Here is a 20,704-nt window from a genome sequence, read left to right as displayed (position 1 = left end):
ACATTTATCTGGTACTCCCTGTACATAGCTCCACATTTATCTGGTACTGGTCCACATTTATCTGGTACTCCCTGTATAGCTCCACATTTATCTGGTACTTCCTGTATATAGCTCCACATTGATCTGGTACTCCCTGTACATAGCTCCACATTAATCTGGTACTGGTACTTCCTGTATATAGCTCCACATGTATCTGGTACTTCCTGTATATAGTTCTACATTGATCTGTACTTCCTGTATATAGCTCCACATGTATCTGGTACTTCCTGTATATAGTTCTACATTGATCTGGTACTCCCTGTATACAGCTCCACATTGATCTGGTACTCCCTGTACATAGCTCCACATTATCTGGTACTGGTACTTCCTGTATATAGCTCCACATGTATCTGGTACTTCCTGTATATAGTTCTACATTGATCTGGTACTTCCTGTATATAGCTCCACATTTATCTGGTACTGTATATAGCTCCACATTGATCTGGTACTGGTACTCCCTGTATACAGCTCCACATTGATCTGGTACTTCCTGTATATAGCTCCACATTGATCTGGTACTGGTACTTTCTGTATATAGCTCCACATTGATCTGGTACTAAATAGCTCCACATTGATCTTGTACTTCCTGTAAATAGCTCCACATTGATCTGGTACTGGTACTCCCTGTATATAGCTCCACATTGATCTGGTACTTCCTGTAAATAGCTCCACATTGATCTGGTACTTCCTGTATATAGCTCCACATTGATCTGGTACTCCCTGTATATAGCTCCACATTGATCTGGTACTGGTACTTCCTGTATATAGCTCCACATTGATCTGGTACTGTATATAGCTCCACATTGATCTGGTACTCCCTGTATACAGCTCCACATTGATCTGGTACTTCCTGTATATAGCTCCACATTGATCTGGTACTGGTACTTCCTGTATATTCCACATTGATCTGGTACTTTCCTGTATATAGCTCCACATTGATCTGGTACTTCCTGTAATAGCTCCACATTGATCTGGTACTAGTACTCCCTGTATATAGCTCCACATTGATCTGGTACTTCCTGTAAATAGCTCCACATTGATCTGGTACTTCCTGTATATTGCTCCACATTGATCTGGTACTCCTGTATATAGCTCCACATTGATCTGGTACTTCCTGTATATAGCTCCACATTGATCTGGTACTAAATAGCTCCACATTGATATGGTACTTCCTGTATATAGCTCCACATTGATCTGGTACTCCCTGTATATAGCGCCACATTGATCTGGTACTTCCTGTATATAGCTCCACATTGATCTGGTACTTCCTGTAAATAGCTCCACATTGATCTGGTACTTCCTGTATATAGCTCCACATTGATCTGGTACTCCCTGTATATAGCTCCACATTGATCTGGTACTGGTACTTCCTGTATATAGCTCCACATTGATCTGGTACTGGTACTCCCTGTATATAGCTCCACATTGATCTGGTACTCTCTGTATACTTCCACATTGATCTGGTACTTCCTGTATATAGCTCCACATTGATCTGGTACTGGTACTTCCTGTATATAGCTCCACATTGATCTTGTACTTCCTGTAAATAGCTCCACATTGATCTGGTACTGGTACTCCCTGTATATAGCTCCACATTGATCTGGTACTTCCTGTAAATAGCTCCACATTGATCTGGTACTTCCTGTATATAGCTCCACATTGATCTGGTACTCTGTATATAGCTCCACAATGATCTGGTACTGGTAATCCCTGTATATAGCTCCACATTGATCTGGTACTGGTACTTCCTGTATATAGCTCCACATTGATCTGGTACTGGTACTCCCTGTATATAGCTCCACATTTATCTGGTATCCCTGTATACAGCTCCACATTGATCTGGTACTTCCTGTATATAGCTCCACATTGATCTGGTACTGGTACTTCCTGTATATAGCTCCACATTGATCTGGTACTTCCTGTATACAGCTCCACATTGATCTGGTACTGGTACTCCCTGTATATAGCTCCACATTGATCTGGTACTGGTACTCCTGTATACAGCTCCACATTGATCTGGTACTCCCTGTATACAGCTCCACATTGATCTGGTACTCCCTGTATACAGCTCCACATTGATCTGGTACTTCCTGTATACAGCTCCACATTGATCTGGTACCCTGTATACAGCTCCACATTGATCTGGTACTTCCTGTATACAGCTCCACATTGATCTGGTACTTCCTTTATACAGCTCCACATTGATCTGGTACTTCCTGTATACAGCTCCACATTGATCTGGTACTTCCTGTATACAGCTCCACATTGATCTGGTACTTCCTGTATACAGCTCCACATTGATCTGGTACTTCCTGTATATAGCTCCACATTGATCTGGTACTGGTACACCTAATTCCTCTTGTGTGTTACTATTTTAAACTCTGCATCGTTGGGAAGGGCTCGTAAGCAATCATTTCACTGTAAGGTCTACACCCGTTGTACTTGGCGCATGTGACAAATACCATTTGATTTGATCAGACTATATCTGCACCTCGCCTGTGTCTGGATGTTGTTTCTGTATTAAATACATAATCTCTACTTGTGTTGCCGTGAATCAGCGAACAGCCGGACCATACAACACTATAGAACATAGATGGGTAAAGGGTCAATGGAACTGGGCAACGCCATGGAAACGCACGGGGGGGGGGACGACGCCATGGAGGAAATATCCAAAATCTCCTCATGTCCCACAGCAAATTAGCCTAGATTTAGGCTATTGTGTAAAATGTGTATTTCACACTATTGTGAGGTAAAAATTTGAGTGTGTTTGTGTGGATGTCAACCTCAATACTTTATGTCATCGTCACCAATCAACTGCATTAGTTAAAAACAACTTTGTAAAATCAACCACCGATTTCTGCATGCTAGCTATGCTACCAGCTTATACGAACAGGAGTTAGCATTTAGCAGTCACTTCTTCTAAACTTGGAAAGGACCATTTGTAAATGTTACGCAGCGAAAACAGCTAAATAAATCGGACTTCAGTATCCACATTGTGGGCCTGTTCAGTGGTGTCGTGCCGAAAATGTTTAAATGAGTCATAATTTTCTCAAAGTTTGTATTTTTTATTTTACCAGACAAGTCAGTTAAGAACAAATTATTTTTTTTTTAATGACGGCCTGGGAACAGATCGTTAACTACCTTGTTCAGGGGGCAGAACGACAAATTTGTACCTTGTCAGGTCGGGGTTTGAACTTGCAACCTTCCGGTTACTAGTCCAACGCTCTAACCACTAGGCTACCCTGCCGCCTCTACACTCTAACCACTGGCTACCCTGCCGCCTCTACACTCTAACCACTAGGCTACCCTGCCGCCTCTACACTCTAACCACTAGGCTACCCTGCCGCCTCTACACTCTAACCACTAGGCTACCCTGCCGCCTCTACACTCTAACCACTAGGCTACCCTGCCGCCTCTACACTCTAACCACTAGGCTACCCTGCCGCCTCTACACTCTAACCACTAGGCTACCCTGCCGCCTCCACACTCTAACCACTAGGCTACCCTAACACTCTAACCACTAGGCTACCCTGCCTCCTCTACACTCTAACCACTAGGCTACCCTGCCGCCTCTACACTCTAACCACTAGGCTACCCTGCCTCCCTCTACACTCTAACCACTAGCCTAACGCCTCTACACTCTAACCACTAGGCTACCCTGCCGCCTCTACACTCTAACCACTAGCCTACCCTGCCTCCTCTACACTCTAACCACTAGGCTACCCTGCCTCCTCTACACTCTAACCACAAGGCTACCCTGCCACCTCTACACTCTAACCACTAGGCTACCCTGTCACCTCTACACTCTAACCACTAGGCTACCCTGCCGCCCCATTTATAGAATATCCATAAAAATCCACCCTCCAATTGCAATGTCTGCCTATATGCCCACACAAAAGTAATATTTTTTAATACACCAAGTTAGGCCGATACCTACGTTTTAAAATAGGCCATCATCACTGTCAATCCTGAGTGGTATTTATTCTCATTTTACCGCTGACGTCAATCATCCGATTGATCGCGATCAGTTTCACGGGAATATGCATTTAGATCTTATTGAATGCCTGTTTTGAGAGCAGATGGTGTTAACTAACTATTAGCCTTTCGTGTATTTTAAGCATATAACCTGCCTAGTGGCTCCGTTGAGTTTCAACTCATGATCATTTTTCTTTTACGGGACTTTATTCAGCATCAGCTAACCATCCTAAAAGCTCATCAGAAAGGAGGTGTTTTTGGTGTAACAGTAGTGTTTAAATCCCCTTCCATGGTATTCGGTTCTGTTATTTGAAATGCAAATGAATCATTATGGGCTCTTGCCAGACATTGATTCTTTAATGAAACATTACTTAAACGAGCCCCAATTGTGAGAAGTGATTATCTTCCATTTATTCTAATAATAATAATAATATTAAGTGATGAGTCTGACTGTTTATAGGCCTAAATGGTTGGAGCACCACTTTGTGGTGTTGATAGGGCAGTTCCAGGATCAGGCAGTGACGTTAATTAAAGTAGTTGAACCAACTTGTGGTGTTGATAGGGCAGTTCCAGGATCAGGCAGTGATGTTAATTAAAGTAGTTGAACCAACTTGTGGTGTTGATAGGGCAGTTCCAGGATCAGGCAGTGACGTTAATTAAAGTAGTTGAACCAACTTGTGGTGTTGATGGGGCAGTTCCAGGATCAGGCAGTGATGTTAATTAAAGTAGTTGAACCAACTTGTGGTGTTGATGGGCAGTTCCAGGATCAGGCAGTGATGTTAATTAAAGTAGTTGAACCAACTTGTGGTGTTGATAGGGCAGTTCCAGGATCAGGCAGTAACGTTAATTAAAGTAGTTGAACCAACTTGTGGTGCTGAAGGAGAAGATAAATTATAGTTCTAAGGATCTGCTTGTAAGGCCTGATAAACCTATGACTAGGTGGTATACAGTAGCTATTGTTGTAGGCCTATAGCCTAATGTAAATACAATTTCCATAAAAAACTTAATATCATTGCACTGTTGGTGAGGAGCTTTAGTTGTGATTAGTACATCGTGTAACTTACACTACCTTGTGTCATAAATAAACTTAGATTCGATTAGCTTGAACAGGTGGTTACAATATGTTAAAGTATTACAGAATAGGTGACAGAGTGACAGAGGTGAACTATCCTGAAGACAACAGGTGTAGTAGACCTTACCGGGAAATGCTGAAGACAACAGGTGTAGTAGACCTTACCGGGAAATGCTGAAGACAACAGGTGTAGTAGACCTTACCGGGAAATGCTGAAGACAACAGGTGTAGTAGACCTTACCGGGAAATGCTGAAGACAACAGGTGGAGTAGACCTTACCGGGAAATGCTGAAGACAACAGGTGTAGTAGACCTTACCGGGAAATGCTGAAGACAACAGGTGATAGTAGACCTTACCGGGAAATGATGAAGACAACAGGTGGAGTAGACCTTACAGTGAAATGCTGAATACAACAGGTGTGGTAGACCTTACTGGGAAATACTGAATACAACAGGTGTAGTAGACCTTACCGTGAAATGCTTACTTACAAACCCTTAACCAACAATGCAGTTTTAATTTGATGTAAAGTACGTAAGTAAAAAGACAAAATTATAAACGAAGTGAGCTGAAATACGCACAAAAAAAAGCTTATTTCTGTCATATTTTGTGCACAAAAAAGCTTATTTCTCTCATATTTTGTGCACAAATTTGTTTACACCCTGTTAGTGAACATTTCTTCTTTGCCAAGATAATCCATCCACCTGACAGGTGTGGCATATCAAGAACCTGATTACACAGGTGCACCTTGTGCTGGGGACAATAAAAAGGTCACGCTAAATGCCACCGATGTCTCAAGTTTTGAGGGATCGTGCAATTGGCATGCTAACTGCAGGAATGTCCACTAGAGCTTTTGCCAGATAATGTAATGTTCATTCTACCATAAGCTGCCTCCAACATCGTTTTAAAGAATTTGGTGGTATGTCCAACCGGCCTATATATATATATATATACCATATTGTATATATATATATATATATACATACACTATATTTACCTACCTCTAGGCTGCTATATATACACTATGTTTACCTACCTCTAGGCTCTTATATTTATACACTACATGACCAAAAGTATGTGAACTCCTGCTCGGTGAACATCTCATTTCAAAATCATGGGCATTAATATAGAGTTGGTCCCCTCCATTGCTGCTATAACAGCCTCCACTCTTCTGGGAAGGCTTTCCACTAGATGTTGGAACATTGCTGCTATAACAGCCTCCACTCTTCTGGGAAGGCTTTCCACTAGATGTAGGAACATTGCTGCTATAACAGCCCCCACTCTTCTGGGAAGGCTTTCCACTAGATGTTGGAACATTGTTGCTGGGACTTGCTTCCATTCTTCCACAAGAGCATTAGTGACGTCGGGAACACTGATGTTGGGGGTGATTAGGCCTGGCTCACAGTCAGAGTTCCGAATCATCCCAAAGGTTGTTCGATGGGGTTGAGGTCAGGACTTTGTGCAGGCCAGTCAAGTTCTTCCACACCGATCTCATCAAACCATTTCTGTATGAACTTCACTTTGGGCACGGGGGCATTGTCATGTTGAAACAGGAAAGAGCCTTCCCCAAACTGTTGCCACAAAGTTGGAAGCAAGGTGAGGGAGGGGCAGCTCATCTGCACCCCAGCAGCACCACTATGCCCCTGGGCCTGTTACAATACATCAATCATGACAGATATATGATGAATGTCCCCTTTGTTAGACCAGATTTGTTGAATCCAATCCTTCTATCCTTCCCCACAATCTGCATTCCATTGACTAACCCTCCCTAACTAACCCTAACTTAACCCCCACAATCTGCATTCCATTGACCTCTTTATGACATCTATCGGTTATATTCCAATATCCACTAACCCTAACTCATACAGTCCAATAGAGTATAGGTTATATTCCACTAACCCTAACTCATACAGTCCAATAGAATATTGGTTATATTCCAATATCCACTAACCCTAACTCATACAGTCCAATAGAGTATAGGTTATATTCCAATATCCACTAACCCTAACTCATACAGTCCAATAGAGTATAGGTTATATTCCACTAACCCTAACTCATACAGTCCAATAGAATATAGGTTATATTCCAATATCCACTAACCCTAACTCATACAGTCCAATAGAGTATAGGTTATATTCCAATATCCACTAACCCTAACTCATACAGTCCAATACAATATAGGTTATATTCCACTAACCCTAACTCATACAGTCCAATAGAATGTAGGTTGTATTCCACTAACCCTAACTCATACAGTCCAATAGAGTATAGGTTATATTCCAATATCCACTAACCCTAACTCATACAGTCCAATACAATATAGGTTATATTCCACTAACCCTAACTCATACAGTCCAATAGAATGTAGGTTGTATTCCACTAACCCTAACTCATACAGTCCAATAGAATATAGGATATATTCCACTATCCACTAACCTTAACTTTTCTGTAAACACTGTAGTGCACTACTTTTGACCAGGAAAGGGGCTTTGGGCCCATACATGTAGGACTCTTGTCAAAAGGTGTGGCCTATGTAGGGAATAGGGTGCCACTTTTGATGCACAATCATAGTCACAGCTCCCTTTCTAAGGTACGCCTGCCAGATGGGGTTTAAAAAGAAACTGGAATGATCCTTTTCCCTGATTTACAGTCCTAAGGAACCATGTTCAGGAACCATGAACAGGGAGTACAGGAGAGGGCTCAGAACGCACCCTTGTGGGGCCCGAGTGTTGAGGGGTGGAGATGTTGTTACCTTCCCTCACCACCTGGGGGCAGCCCGACAGGAAGTCCAGTACCCAGTTGTACAGGGCGGGGTCGAGACGCAGGGTCTCGAGCTTGATGACGAGTTTGGAGGGTACATTGGTGTTAAATGCTGAGCTGTAGTAGATGAACAGCATTCTCACATAGGTATTCCTCTTGTCCAGATGGGCTAGGGCAGTGTGCAGTGTGGTTGAGTGTGGTTGTGATTGCGTCATCTGTGGACCTATTGGGGCGGTAAGCAAATTGGAGTGGGTCTAGGGTGTCAGGTAGGGTGGAGATGATATGGTCCTTGACTAGTCTCTCAAAGCACTTCATGATGACGGGAAGTGAGTGCTACGGGCGGTAGTCGTTTAGCTCAGTTACCTTAGCTTTCTTGGGAACAGGAACAATGGTGGCCCTCTTGAAGCATGTGGGAGCAGCAGACAAGGATTGATTGAATATGTCCGTAAACACACCAGCCAGCTGGTCTGCGCATGCTCTGAGGACGTGGCTGGAGATGCCGTCTGGGCCTGCAGCCTTGCGAGGGTTAACACGTTTAAATGTTTTACTCACGTTGGCTGCAGTGAAGGAGAGACCGCAGGTTTTGGTAGCAGGTTGTGTCAGTGGCACTGTATTGTCCTCAAAGCGAGCAAAAAAGTTATTTAGTCTGTCTGGGAGCAAGACATCCTGGTCCGTGACTGGGCTGGTTTTCTTTTTGTAATATGTGATTGACTGAAGACCCTGCCACATACCTCTTGTGTCTGAGCAGTTGAATTGAGACTCTACTTTGTCTCTGTACTGACGCTTAGCTTGTTTGATTGCCTTGCGGAGGAAGCTGCACTGTTTGTATTCGGTCATGTTTCCGGTCACGTTGCCCTGATTAAAAGCAATGGCTCGTGCTTTCAGTTTCATGCGAATGATGCCATCAATCCACGGTTTCTGGGAATGTTTTGGGAATGTTTTAATCGTTGCTGTGGGAATAGCATTGCCGATACACTTTCTAATGAACTCGCTCACCGAATCAGCGTATTCGTCAAGGTTGTTGTTGGATTATCTAATGCGGAACATAGTTCCGGACGACACTACAGGGTAGGCTTGATTACCAACAACGACGAGACGGCCTACAGGGAGGAGGTGAGGGCCCTCGGAGTGTGGTGTCAGGACAATAACCTCAAACTCAACGTCAACAAAACAAAGGAGATGATTGTGGACTTCAGGAAACAGCAGAGGGAGCACACCCCTATCCACATCGACGGAACAGTAGTGGAGAGGGTAGTAAGTTTTAAGTTCCTCGGCGTACATCACGGACAAACTGAAATGGTCCACCCACACAGACAGCTTGGCGAAGAAGGCGAAGAAGCAGCGCGCTCTTCAACCTCAGGAGGCTGAAGAAATTCAGCTCGTCACCAAAAGCACTCACAAACTTCTACAGACGCACAATCGAGAGCATCCTGTTGGGCTGTATCACCGCCTGGTACGGCAACTGCTCCGCCCACAACCGTAAGGCTCTCCAGAGGGTAGTGAGGTCTGCACAACGCATCACCGGGGGCAAACTACCTGCCCTCCAGGACACCTACAACACCTGATGTCACAGGAAGGGCATAAAGATCATCAAGGACAACAACCACCCGAGCCACTGGCTGTTCACCCCGCTACCATCCAGAAGGCGAGGTCAGTACAGGTGCATCAAAGCTGGGACCGAGAGACTGAAAAACAGCTTCTATCTCAAGGCCAACAGACTGTTAAACAGCCATCACAAACATTGAGTGGCTGCTGCCAACATACTGACTCAACTCCAGCCACTTTAATAATGGAAATGGATGTAAAAAATGTATCACTAGCCACTTTAAACAATATCACTTAATATAATGTTTACATACCCTACATTACTCATCTTATATGTATATGTATATACTGTACTCATTTAAACTGCTGCATCTACTGCATCTTGCCATCTTTATGTAATACATGTATCACTAGCCACTTTAAACTATGCCACTTTATGTTTATATACCCTACATTACTTATCTCATATGTATATACTGTACTCTATACCATCAACTGTATCTTGCCTATGCCGTTCTGTACATCACTCATTCATATATCTTCATGTACATATTCTTTATCCCTTTACACTTTTGTGTATAAGGTAGTAGTTATGGAATTGCTAGGTTAGAAGCACAAGCATTTCGCTACACTCGCATTAACATCTGCTAACCATGTGTATGTGACAAATAAAATTTGATTTGATTTAAGGGCGTGGGATTATCTAACCCTGATTACAGACCTAACGGTGTGGGATTATCTAACCCTAACCCTGATTACAGACCTAACGGTGTGGGATTATCTAACCCTGATTACAGACCTAGATCTACGGTGTGGGATTATCTAACCCTGATTACAGACCTAACGGTGTGGGATTATCTAACCCTAACCCTGATTACAGACCTAACGGTGTGGGATTATCTAACCCTGATTACAGACCTAACGGTGTGGGATTATCTAACCCTAACCCTGATTACAGACCTAACGGTGTGGGATTATCTAACCCTGATTACAGACCTAACGGTGTGGGATTATCTAACCCTGATTACAGACCTAGCGGTGTGGGATTATCTAACCCTGATTACAGACCTAACGGTGTGGGATTATCTAACCCTAACAGACCTGATTACAGACCTAACAGACCTAACGTGTGGGATTATCTAACCCTAACCCTGATTACAGACCTAACGGTGTGGGATTATCTAACCCTGACCCTGATTACAGACCTAACGGTGTGGGATTATCTAACCCTGATTACAGACCTAACGGTGTGGGATTATCTAACCCTGATTACAGACCTAACGGTGTGGGATTATCTAACCCTGATTACAGACCTAACGGTGTGGGATTATCTAACCCTGATTACAGACCTAACGGTGTGGGATTATCTAACCCTGATTACAGACCTAACGGTGTGGGATTATCTAACCCTGATTACAGACCTAACGGTGTGGGATTATCTAACCCTGATTACAGACCTAACGGTGTGGGATTATCTAACCCTAACCCTGATTACAGACCTATTACAGACCTAACGTGTGGGATTATCTAACCCTGACCCTGATTACAGACCTAACGGTGTGGGATTATCTAACCCTGATTACAGACCTAACGGTGTGGGATTATCTAACCCTGATTACAGACCTAACGGTGTGGGATTATCTAACCCTGATTACAGACCTAACGGTGTGGGATTATCTAACCCTAACCCTGATTACAGACCTAACGGTGTGGGATTATCTAACCCTGACCCTGATTACAGACCTAACGGTGTGGGATTATCTAACCCTGACCCTGATTACAGACCTAACGGTGTGGGATTATCTAACCCTGATTACAGACCTAACGGTGTGGGATTATCTAACTGATTACAGACCTAACGGTGTGGGATTATCTAACCCTGATTACAGACCTAACGGTGTGGGATTATCTAACCCTAACCCTGATTACAGACCTAACAGTGTGGGATTATCTAACCCTGATTACAGACCTAACGGTGTGGGATTATCTAACCCTGATTACAGACCTAACGGTGTGGGATTATCTAACCCTGATTACAGACCTAACGGTGTGGGATTATCTAACCCTGATTACAGACCTAACGGTGTGGGATTATCTAACCCTAACCCTGATTACAGACCTAACGGTGTGGGATTATCTAACCCTAACCCTGATTACAGACCTAACGGTGTGGGATTATCTAACCCTGATTACAGACCTAACGGTGTGGGATTATCTAACCCTGATTACAGACCTAACGGTGTGGGATTATCTAACCCAGACCTGACCCTGATTACAGACCTAACGGTGTGGGATTATCTAACCCTGACCCTGATTACAGACCTAACGGTGTGGGATTATCTAACCCTGACCCTGATTACAGACCTAACGGTGTGGGATTATCTAACCCCCTGATTACAGACCTAACGGTGTGGGATTATCTAACCCTAACCCTGATTACAGACCTAACGGTGTGGGATTATCTAACCCTGACCCTGATTACAGACCTAACGGTGTGGGATTATCTAACCCTGACCCTGATTACAGACCTAACGGTGTGGGATTATCTAACCCTGATTACAGACCTAACGGTGTGGGATTATCTAACCCTGATTACAGACCTAACAGTGTGGGATTATCTAACCCTGATTACAGACCTAACGGTGTGGGATTATCTAACCCTAACCCTGATTACAGACCTAACGGTGTGGGATTATCTAACCCTAACCCTGATTACAGACCTAACGGTGTGGGATTATCTAACCCTAACCCTGATTACAGACCTAACGGTGTGGGATTATCTAACCCTGATTACAGACCTAACGGTGTGGGATTATCTAACCCTGACCCTGATTATTACAGACCTAACGGTGTGGGATTATCTAACCCTGATTACAGACCTAACGGTGTGGGATTATCTAACCCTGATTACAGACCTAACGGTGTGGGATTATCTAACCCTGACCCTGATTACAGACCGAACGGTGTGGGATTATCTAACCCTGATTACAGACCTAACGGTGTGGGATTATCTAATTACAGACCTAACCCTGATTACAGACCTAACGGTGTGGGATTATCTAACCCTGATTACAGACCTAACGGTGTGGGATTATCTAACCCTAACCCTGATTACAGACCTAACGGTGTGGGATTATCTAACCCTGATTACAGACCTAACGGTGTGGGATTATCTAACCCTAACCCTGATTACAGACCTAACGGTGTGGGATTATCTAACCCTAACCCTGATTACAGACCTAACGGTGTGGGATTATCTAACCCTGATTACAGACCTAACGGTGTGGGATTATCTAACCCTGATTACAGACCTAACGGTGTGGGATTATCTAACCCTGATTACAGACCTAACACTAACGGACAATCTGTTTCTCTTTGTTCTCACATGGATTCTGAATATGTCTCCAATGTTGTTCATTTGATCTGATATCATGTGTTGACAGATCCCAGGTTAGACACAGTGGTAGTCTTTGGTGTGATATCATATGTGTTGACAGATCAGATCAGGTTCGACACAGTGGTAGTCTTTGTCTAAACAGGTGCAGTAATTCATTATGATCCCCTCTGTATCCGCATCCCAAATAACAACCTAATCCCCCTTATATATAGTGCAGTACCAATGTGCCCTGGTCAAAACTATTGGACTAAATATAGGGATTAGGGTGCCATTTGGGATGTCTCTCTGTGCTAAGTGGAGCTGTGGAGACTCCCACTGTAACTATTTCATTAGACATGAGAGTAATGTGTTTGTGTTTCAGCAGCATGGGGTTGTGTGTGTTGTGCTCTGCTTCCGCGGTGCCAAGCTGTAGCCAAAGCAAAAAGTCCCCAGTCAGTAAGACTCAGCGCCACTCATGCAGAAGGATGGGCTGGGGGTGTGTGTGATTTAACTTTTTTTTTAATTATCTTTTTTATTTTTTATTATTATTATTATTTATTTAACTAGGCAAGACGGTTAAGAACAAATTCTTATTTACAATGACGGAACTAAACCGGCCAAACCCGGACGACGCTGGGACAATTGTGCGCTGCCCTTATGCGACTCCCAATCACGGCCGGGTGTGATACAGCCTGGAATCGAACCAGGGTCTGTAGTGACGCCTCAAGCACTGAGATGCAGTGCCTTAGACCGCTGCACCACTCGGGCGTGAAACATTGATGCTGGGGTGTGTGATGCTGGGGTATGTGTGTGTGATGCTGGGGTATGTGTGTGTGATGCTGGGGTGTATGTGTGTGATGCTGGGGTGTATGTGTGTGATGCTGGGGTGTGTGTGTGTGATGCTGGGGATGGGATGCTGGGGTGTGTGTGATGCTGGGGTGTTTGTTTGCTGCTGGGGGTGTGTACAGTGTGATGCTGGGGGGGTGTACAGTGTGATGCAGACAGATGGGCTGGGGGTGTGTACAGTGTGACGCAGACAGATGGGCTGGGGGTGTGTACAGTGTGATGCAGATAGATGGGCTGGGGGTGTGTACAGTGTGACGCAGACAGATGGGCTGGGGGTGTGTACAGTGTGATGCAGAAGGATGGGCTGGGGGTGTGTACAGTGTGACGCAGACAGATGGGCTGGGGGTGTGTACAGTGTGATGCAGACAGATGGGCTGGGGGTGTGTACAGTGTGACGCAGACAGATGGGCTGGGGGTGTACAGTGTGATGCTGGGGGTGTGTACAGTGTGATGCAGAAGGATGGGCTGGGGGTGTGTACAGTGTGATGCAGACAGATGGGCTGGGGGTGTGTACAGTGTGATGCTGGGGGTGTGTACAGTGTAATGCAGAAGGATGGGCTGGGGGTGTGTACAGTGTGACGCAGACAGATGGGCTGGGGGTGTGTACAGTGTGACGCAGACAGATGGGCTGGGGGTGTGTACAGTGTGACGCAGACAGATGGGCTGGGGGTGTGTACAGTGTGATGCAGACAGATGGGCTGGGGGTGTGTACAGTGTGATGCAGACAGATGGGCTGGGGGTGTGTACAGTGTGATGCAGACAGATGGGCTGGGGGTGTGTACAGTGTGATGCAGACAGATGGGCTGGGGGTGTGTACAGTGTGATGCAGACAGATGGGCTGGGGGTGTGTACAGTGTGATGCAGACAGATGGGCTGGGGGTGTGTACAGTGTGATGCAGACAGATGGGCTGGGGGTGTGTACAGTGTGGGGGCAGAACAGTGATGGGCTGGGGGTGTGTACAGTGTGATGCAGACAGATGGGCTGGGGGTGTGTACAGTGTGATGCAGACAGATGGGCTGGGGGTGTGTACAGTGTGATGCAGATAGATGGGCTGGGGGTGTGTACAGTGTGATGCAGACAGATGGGCTGGGGGTGTGTACAGTGTGATGCAGAAGGATGGGCTGGGGGTGTGTACAGTGTGATGCAGACAGATGGGCTGGGGGTGTGTACAGTGTGATGCAGACAGATGGGCTGGGGGTGTGTACAGTGTGATGCAGACAGATGGGCTGGGGGTGTGTACAGTGTGACGCAGACAGATGGGCTGGGGGTGTGTACAGTGTGATGCAGACAGATGGGCTGGGGGTGTGTACAGTGTGATGCAGACAGATGGGCTGGGGGTGTGTACAGTGTAATGCAGAAGGATGGGCTGGGGGTGTGTACAGTGTGACGCAGACAGATGGGCTGGGGGTGTGTACAGTGTGATGCAGGCAGATGGGCTGGGGGTGTGTACAGTGTGAATGCAGACAGATGGGCTGGGGGTGTGTACAGTGTGATGCAGAAAGATGGGCTGGGGAAAAGTGTGTACAGTGTGATGCAGACAGATGGGCTGGGGGTGTGTACAGTGTGATGCAGATAGATGGGCTGGGGGTGTGTACAGTGTGATGCAGATAGATGGGCTGGGGGTGTGTACAGTGTGATGCAGATAGATGGGCTGGGGTCCCAAGTGTGATGCAGATAGATGGGCTGGGGTCCCAAGTGTGTACTAGTGTGATGCAACCGATGGGCTGGGGGTGTGTACAGTGTGATGCAGACAGATGGGCTGGGGGTGTACAGTGTGATGCAGACAGATGGGCTGGGGTCCCAAGTGTGTACAGTGTGATGCCCAGTACAGATGGGCTGGGGTCCCAAGTAGGGCACAGTGTGATGCAGACAGGTGGGCTGGGGATGTGTCAGTGTGATGCTGGGGGTGTGTACAGTATGATGCTGGGGGTGTGTCCAGTGTGATGCAGACAGATGGGCTGGGGGTGTGTACAGTGTGATGCAGGGCACAGATGGGCTGGGGTCCCAAGTGGGCACTATAGTGTGATGCAGAAGTATGGGCACTATATAGGGAATAGTGTAGGGCACTATGATGCAGACAGATGGGCTATATAGGGTGTGTCCCAGTGTGACGCAGACAGATGGGTCTGACACCATGGGAGAATAGGGTCACTGCACAGTGTGCACTGTGTGTATATAGAATAGGGTGCCCAAGTAGACAGCTATATAGGGAATTCAGTGGGTCCCAAGTTGGGCACTATATAGGGAATCTGGTCCCAAGTTTGACTATATGTCAATTCTGTCCCTGGGAGGGCACTATATGGGAATAGGGTCCCAAGTAGGGCACTATATTCTGGGTCCCAAGTAGGGCACTTATAGGGCATCCCAGAATGGCAACCTATTAGCCACTATATAATGCATTACTTTAGGCCAGGGCCAAGAAAATGTTCTGTATGAAAAGGGTCCCAAGTAGGGCACTATATAGGGAATAGGGTCCCAAGTAGGGCACTATATAGGGAATAGGGTCCCAAGTAGGGCACTATATAGGGAATAGGGTCCCAAGTAGGGCACTATATAGGGAATAGGGTCCCAAGTAGGGCACTATATAGGGAATAGGGTGCCATTTGGGACGGTGACGTTGTATGAGTTATTCACTGCACTGTAGCACTAAAGTGCGCCTGCCTGTTTTAGTTACAGCAGTTCCATGAACCCTCGGTTTTGTGAAAATTGAATTAGACTTTCGTCTCTCTGTCGATGTGTGCAAATTGAATACGATTGTCTTGTGATTTTGTGTAAATGGAGGATGTCTTTTGGATAGTGGTTTAGAAATTGCATCTGGTAAAGCTCTTTTACCTTTATCGTTGATCCAGTCACACAACCACCACGCAACCACCACACAACCACCACACAACCACCACACACCCACTACACACCCACCACACAACCAGCACACAACCAATACACAACCACCACACAACCACCACACAACCAACACACAACCACCACGCAACCACCACACAACCACCACACAACCACCACACACCCACCACACACCACACAACCAGCACACAACCAATACACAACCAACACACAACCACCACACCCACTACACCCACCACACAACCACCACACAACCAGCACACAACCAATACACAACCACCACACAACCAACACACAACCACCACACCCACTACACACCCACCACACAACCACCACACAACCAGCACACAACCACCACACACCCACTCACACAACCACCACACAACCAGCACACAACCACCACACACCCACTCACACACCCACCACACAACCACCACACAACCAGCACACAACCAATACACAACCACCACACAACCACCACAACCACCACACAACCAGCACACAACCACCACACAACCAACACACAACCACCACACACCCACCACACACTGCAGCTAGAGCAAGGCAATGTCTCGTGAGTTTTACGTTGGATAAAGAGGTTATCTGGGACATATGATTCAGCTGTTCTATTGGTCCACTTGTTAGAAAGCCCTCTTTAATGTGCAGTGATGTTTACTCAGACAATGACAGGTATATTTAACTTGAACACCTAGACAGCTTCTCTAGCTGCTGCATACCAAGCATTAGCACCTGTAATTCTCAGAGGGCAATTACAACGGAAAGGGTCAGAGGGTAATAGAATGGGTAGATATATATTCAGTTCAGTATGACCACTATGACTGCTGTCGGCCGGTTCAGTTCAGTGTGACTGCTGCTGGCCGGTTCAGTGTGACTGCTGCTGTTGGCCGGTTCAGTGTGACTGCTGTCGGCCGGTTCAGTGTGACTGCTGTCGGCCGGTTCAGTGTGACTGCTGTCGGTTCAGTATGACTGCTGTTTCAGTGTGACTGCTGCTGTTGGCCGGTTCAGTGTGACTGCTGTTCAGTGTGACTGCTGGCCGGTTCAGTGTGACTGCTGTTGGCCGGTTCAGTGTGACTGCTGTTCAGTGTGACTGCTGTGGCGGTTCAGTGTGACTGCTGTCGGCCGGTTCAGTGTGACTGCTGTTGGCCGATTCAGTGTGACTGCTGGTTCAGTGTGACTGCTGTCTTCAGTCTGCTGTCGGCGGTTCAGTGTGTGCTGTTGGCCGGTTCTGCTGCTGTCGGCCGGTTCAGTGTGACTGCTGCTGGCCGGTTCAGTGTGACTGCTGTCGGCCGGTTCAGTGTGACTGCTGTCGGCCGGTTCAGCTGACTGCTGTCGGCGGTTCAGTGTGACTGCTGCTCGGCCGGTTCTGCTGCTGGCCGGTTCAGTGTGACTGCTGCTGTTGGCCGGTTCAGTGTGACCGCTGCTGTTGGCCGGTTCAGTGTGACTGCTGTCGGTTCAGTGTGACTGCTGCTTTCAGTGTGACTGCTGCTGCTGGCCAGTGTGACTGCTGTCTGCTGCTGTCGGCCGGTTCAGTGTGACTGCTGCCGGCCGGTTCAGTGTGACTGCTGTCGGCCGGTTCAGTGTGACTGCTGTCGGCCGGTTCAGTGTGACTGCTGGTGGTGAGTGTTGACTGTTTAGCAGAACACGGTGCTTCTGCATTGCTTGCTGTTTGAGGTTTTAGGCTGGATTTCTGTACAGCACTTTGTGACATCAGCTGATGTAAGCAGGGCTTTATAAAAACATTTGATTTTGACATCCAGTCAGTTAAATAAAGGTTAAATAAAGGTTAAATAAACAGAACACTGCTGATGTCACCGGAAAACACAGAAATAGTCTGTTTGCATTCTAAATGGCACCCTGTTTCTCATATAGTGTACTACTGTTGACCAGAGCCCTATGGGTAGTGTACTACTGTTGACCAGAGCCCTATGGGTAGTGTACTACTATTGACCAGAGCCCTATTGGTAGTGTACTACTATTGACCAGAGCCCTATTGGTAGTGTACTACTATTGACCAGAGCCCTATTGGTAGTGTACTACTATTGACCAGAGCCCTATTGGTAGTGTACTACTATTGACCAGAGCCCTATTGGTAGTGTACTACTGTTGACCAGAGCCCTATTGGTAGTGTACTACTGTTGACCAGAGCCCTATGGGTAGTGTACTACTGTTGACCAGAGCCCTATTGGTAGTGTACTACTATTGACCAGAGCCCTATTGGTAGTGTACTACTATTGACCAGAGCCCTATTGGTAGTGTACTACTGTTGACCAGAATCCTATTGGTAGTGTACTACTGTTGACCAGAGCCCTATGGGTAGTGTACTACTGTTGACCAGAGCCCTATTGGTAGTGTACTACTGTTGACCAGAGCCCTATGGGTAGTGTACTACTATTGACCAGAGCCCTATTGGTAGTGTACTACTGTTGACCAGAGCCCTATGGGTAGTGTACTACTATTGACCAGAGCCCTATGGGTAGTGTACTACTATTGACCAGAGCCCTATTGGTAGTGTACTACTGTTGACCAGAGCCCTATCGGTAGTGTACTACTGTTGACCAGAGCCCTGTGGGTAGTGTACTACTGTTGACCAGAATCCTATTGGTAGTGTACTACTGTTGACCAGATCCCTGTGGGTAGTGTACTACTGTTGACCAGAGCCCTATGAGTAGTGTACTACTGTTGACCAGAGCCCTGTGCAGTATGTAGGGAAAAGGGTGCCATTTGAGAAGCACCCTAGAGGGCCATCTCATGATGATTTAGGAATATTTAACCTGCAGTTGACTTTCTTATGAACATGTCTCGTCTCTCTTCTTCCCCCTCCACCCCCCCCCCCTTTACCTCTCTTGTGTCCCTGTCCACCAGGTGTACATCCCCTGCAGGACAGCTCTGATCCTGGGTAATGACGATACCGAGTCCTGTTATTAGAGCTCTGCTACGACTGACGCTCGCCACCAGCAGAAACAGACGTCCAGCTGGCGCCAACCTCAAGTGTTATCAACCAATCACTGTCAACCAACCATACGTCACTAATGCCCCCGCCCCCCCTTTCCCTCCCACCCTTCCCCATTTATCACAACTGTTGTGAGTTCCTATGATTTTTCCATACACCTTTGACAATAGTTAGTAGATGACCATATCAACATCATCTGTAACGCAGCATGGTGTTTCCCACTACAACCGAGTCGGGGCCTTGCTGAATAGCTGATTATATGTTTAACTAATATGATGTAACTCAGGATGACGGTTGCAGAATTCCACTAACTTTCCCCAAAGTTCCCAGGTTGGAAGATTTCAGGAATCAGAGAAGTATAAAGCAGGAAAACTTGGACATTTTTTCCTGAACATTTTGGGGGGGGGGGTTCCCGTAAATTCTGCCATTTACACAGTATATATCGTTCATATTTTGAGTCCATCCACCCACCACTAGTTTGCCAAGCCTTGGTATGACACCTACAACACTTGAAAAGAAACCGTGGTACAGGGATATGGTAATGCTAATATGCTAACATAAAGCATTACTTGTGGTACGGTAATGCTAACATGCTAACATAAAGTATTACTTGTGGTACAGTAATGCTAACATAAAGTATTACTTGTGGTACAGTAATGCTAACATAAAGTATTACTTGTGGTACAGTAATGCTAACATAAAGTATTACTTGTGGTACAGTAATGCTAACATAAAGTATTACATGTGGTACAGTAATGCTAACATAAAGTATTACTTGTGGTACAGTCATGCTAACATAAAGTATTACTTGTCGTACAGTAATGCTAACATAAAGTATTACTTGTGGTACAGTAATGCTAAATGCTAACATAAAGTATTACTTGTGGTACAGTAATGCTAACATGCTAACATAAAGTATTACATGTGGTACAGTAATGCTAACATAAAGTATTACTTGTGGTACAGTAATGCTAACATGCTAACATAAAGTATTACTTGTGGTACAGTAATGTAATGCATTGCTTAACATAATGCTAACATTAACTTATTACTTGTGGTACAGTAATGCTAATGCAGTTAGCAATAGTACTACCTTCTCCACTGATTCCAGCATGCGCAGGCTTGTAATAATAGTATTTGACATATATTGCATTAAGATCGGTGTGCTATTTATATAAAAATACATGCATGCAATTTTTGATGTACAATTTAATGCTTATGATTTGGTATTTAAATGCCAACAATGTTTTGCAATTGGCCATC

The 20,704-nt window shown here is 45.7% G+C and overlaps 1 protein-coding gene across 1 annotated transcript in view; it reads left to right on the top strand.

The window, feature by feature from the left end:
* LOC135553231 (1,4-alpha-glucan-branching enzyme-like) overlaps positions 1–19,821 on the top strand; it is an 85,216-nt gene extending 65,395 nt beyond the window's left edge. The window contains exon 5 of the mRNA XM_064985405.1: positions 19,354–19,821. Coding sequence (XP_064841477.1) covers positions 19,354–19,416 — 63 coding nt within the window. The 3' untranslated portion in view covers positions 19,417–19,821. The remainder of the gene's footprint in view (positions 1–19,353) is intronic.
* The last annotated feature ends 883 nt before the right edge of the window (positions 19,822–20,704 follow it).

This window comes from Oncorhynchus masou, chromosome 13 (assembly GCF_036934945.1).
Source record: "Oncorhynchus masou masou isolate Uvic2021 chromosome 13, UVic_Omas_1.1, whole genome shotgun sequence".
NCBI lineage: Eukaryota > Metazoa > Chordata > Actinopteri > Salmoniformes > Salmonidae > Oncorhynchus > Oncorhynchus masou.
This window is presented reverse-complemented; position numbering and strand designations above follow the sequence as displayed.